This window comes from Terrapene carolina, unplaced genomic scaffold, assembly GCF_002925995.2.
Source record: "Terrapene carolina triunguis isolate 2854851 unplaced genomic scaffold, T_m_triunguis-2.0 Scaffold33160, whole genome shotgun sequence".
Classification (NCBI taxonomy): domain Eukaryota; kingdom Metazoa; phylum Chordata; order Testudines; family Emydidae; genus Terrapene; species Terrapene triunguis.
The window spans coordinates 1,267-3,813 of NW_020697511.1; the positions used below are offsets into that span (position 1 = coordinate 1,267).

The 2,547-nt window shown below is 64.2% G+C and overlaps 1 protein-coding gene across 1 annotated transcript; it reads right to left on the reverse strand.

The window, feature by feature from the left end:
- Positions 1-301: 301 nt before the first annotated feature.
- Positions 302-2,085, reverse strand: LOC112111614 (adenine phosphoribosyltransferase-like; the record flags this gene model as incomplete). Its single annotated transcript, XM_029914192.1, has 4 exons — positions 1,963-2,085; positions 1,168-1,261; positions 763-909; positions 302-397 (listed from the first exon to the last, which is right to left on the reverse strand). Coding segments are annotated over exons 1-4 (460 nt in total), but the record flags the coding sequence as incomplete, so codon positions are not given.
- Between the last annotated feature and the right edge of the window lie 462 nt (positions 2,086-2,547).

A 2,547-nucleotide genomic window follows, 5' to 3' on the forward strand; every position in this document is an offset into this window, starting at 1 on the left:
GAGGTTTAATGACACAATGGCTGGCTCAGTGCTGAAGACATTTCAGTTGTGAAAAGGTTTCTGGTTTTCATCACCAACCCGGAGATTTCAAACATTTCAGTCCAATGTTCTGGGGTTTGGGTCGGAAACTTTTCAAGGGAAATGTTGGTTAAGGAAAAACCTGAGACTCTTCCAACATTTCCCACGCCAAGCGATCGCCTTGTCCAGGTGGCTCCGTTTCCTGCCCCGCCGGGCTCCAGGCTGGGCGTGATCACAGCCCTTTGGCTAGCCCCCCCGCCCCATGCATCATGCTGCCCCCTACCTGCGATCACTCCCCCTTGCTGCTCCACCAGTTGGATGGCAGCGCGCATGGTTCCCCCCGTTTCAATCCACTGATCCACCAGTAAGACACGCAGACCTGGGGTGCAAGGGCTCGGTTAGGTGAGCTTCTCCCCACAGCCCCCTCCCTCTGCTGGCACCTTGATGCCGTTACCTGCAGCCCAACAGACAGGCTCGGGCTGGGGCAGAGCCCTCAGACAGGCAGGAACGGTGCCCGTGGGATGCCAGGGAGGTGCTCTGCTGCTCTCTGGGAGCTCTGCCATGGAGCTGGGCACCTGGAGCAGGTGAGGCGTAGATGGGGTGCTGGGCCCATGCTTAGGTGAGTTCGAGGGGAGCGGAGGGGAGGGCCCTTCCCACAGGACAGAAGATGAGTGGCAGCGCCCGAGGGCAGTAGCCAGGCACCAGAGCCCGGGGGCTGCTGGCCGTGCCTGCCGCAGCTCTCACCTGGCTGGATGGCGTCCGTCCTCATCTCCAGCAGCTTCTGGCGGGCCGTGTAGTCAGTGTAGGGCTGCGTGCAGGTCTCCACACAGAGGTGCCCGGCTTTGCGGATGGCCAGGAAGCCTTTCTGCAGGGTGCTGGCTATGGCAGCGCCTGGCACAAGGGCAAGCAGAGGAGTGAATGGGCACCGATGCCCTGGGAGACGGGGCACAGCCCTGGAGGGGCCAATGGAGCTTGTAACCAGGTAGCACAGGGAAAAGACTCTGCCCCGAGCGCCCCAGCAAGGAGAGGGCAGGCCAGCGCCCAGGTGAACCCTTTGTTCACTGGAGGTCAGGTGGTGCCCTCACCCCAGCACACACTCCCATCCCTAGCCCCGAGGGAGGAGACACCCGGGAGAGGCCGGCGGGTTACCTAGGATGAAGCCCATGGCGTCGATTCCAGCGACCAGGTCGATGGGGTCTTCGCAGAAGGGCTGGAGCAGGTCCGCAATGCAGTCCTGCAGGCCCTGGGGAGACGGCAGAGCTGCTGAGGGTGCCACCCGCCCACCCAGTCTGGAGCAGAGACGCCGGCGCTAACTGGCCGGTGCTCACTTCATCGCTAGGTGGCTGGGCATGGGACCCAGGCCCTATGAAGGGACACCGCTGGCCCCTGCTGTGGCACTGAGCCAGCCCCCTCAGGCAGCATGGCCGGGAGAGCTAGGCAGCCAGTCCCCTCCTGCTCTGCTCAGTGGGAGCCAGTCTGCCAGGCAGTGCCCAGGTACTGTCTGCGTCCCCCTGACCGGCTCAGAGCCAGCAGGTGCCCGGCCAGCGACGCCCCTGGAAGTAGGGTCAGCAAGGCAGAGCCCTAGGCTGCTTTCCGTGCCCAGGTGTCCAAGGCTGCAGCCCATTGCGTCCCGGGTCTCCATGCCCAGGGATTGGGTCCCATCCTCCCCCTCACTAACCCACCAGCCCAGCACCATGGGACGCCTGACAGAGGCTGGTGCCAAGCAGGCCCTGCTCACTCGCCTGGCCAGCTGTGCCCATCACCGCAGGGCTGGGGCGTGGCTAGCTAGGGCGGGTGACCCTCCTGACTCTCCTCTTCCCCAGGAAACAGGCAGGGCCCTTTAACCATCCCCCCGCCCCTGGCTACACACCCCTGGGCCCAGAAACCCTGCAGCTAGAAAGCTCGCCATGTGCAGCCCCCTTACTGGGGGGCGGGGGGGGCTACCTGCTGGTGACAGTACAGCCTGGAGGGGTCAAGCCAAGGGTAACTGGGGCCCTTGACATTCGGAGCCATGAGCGCTAAGTACCATCCCGTCTCTCGGCTGGCGGGAACACGCGGCAGGTCCATAAGCGCACGGCGGGGCAGGGCCCGGACGGAACCAGCTGCACGGGAAGAAGAGTCGGCCCTAAATGCGCTGGCATGGCTGGCAGGAGAGACGCTCAATGGGCACTTCACCCACCTCCTGCCTCCCAGCAAAGCGGCTCGCTGCAGTGCACCATGGGAGCAGAGAGCAGACCCCCCAGGGCAGGGGCCTGCGGCTCACAGGCAGCCCAGGACCCACAGAGCAGCCTGTGGGCCCCAGGAAAGGAGTCGGGATGAGCCGAGCTCGGGGCTGAGCTGGCTTCGCACGGGAAGCACCTGCCAGGCCCTCTCGTCTGGAGCAGAGTCCAGTCACCCAACTGCTCTATTTACCGGTGGGCTGCTCTCTCAGCCGCTCGAAACGAGCAAAGCCTGGACAACTCGGCATCCGGGGCCTGAGTCCTAGACGCTGGAGGTGGGCTCAGTGCTCCAGTGTCTGAAATAAACAAC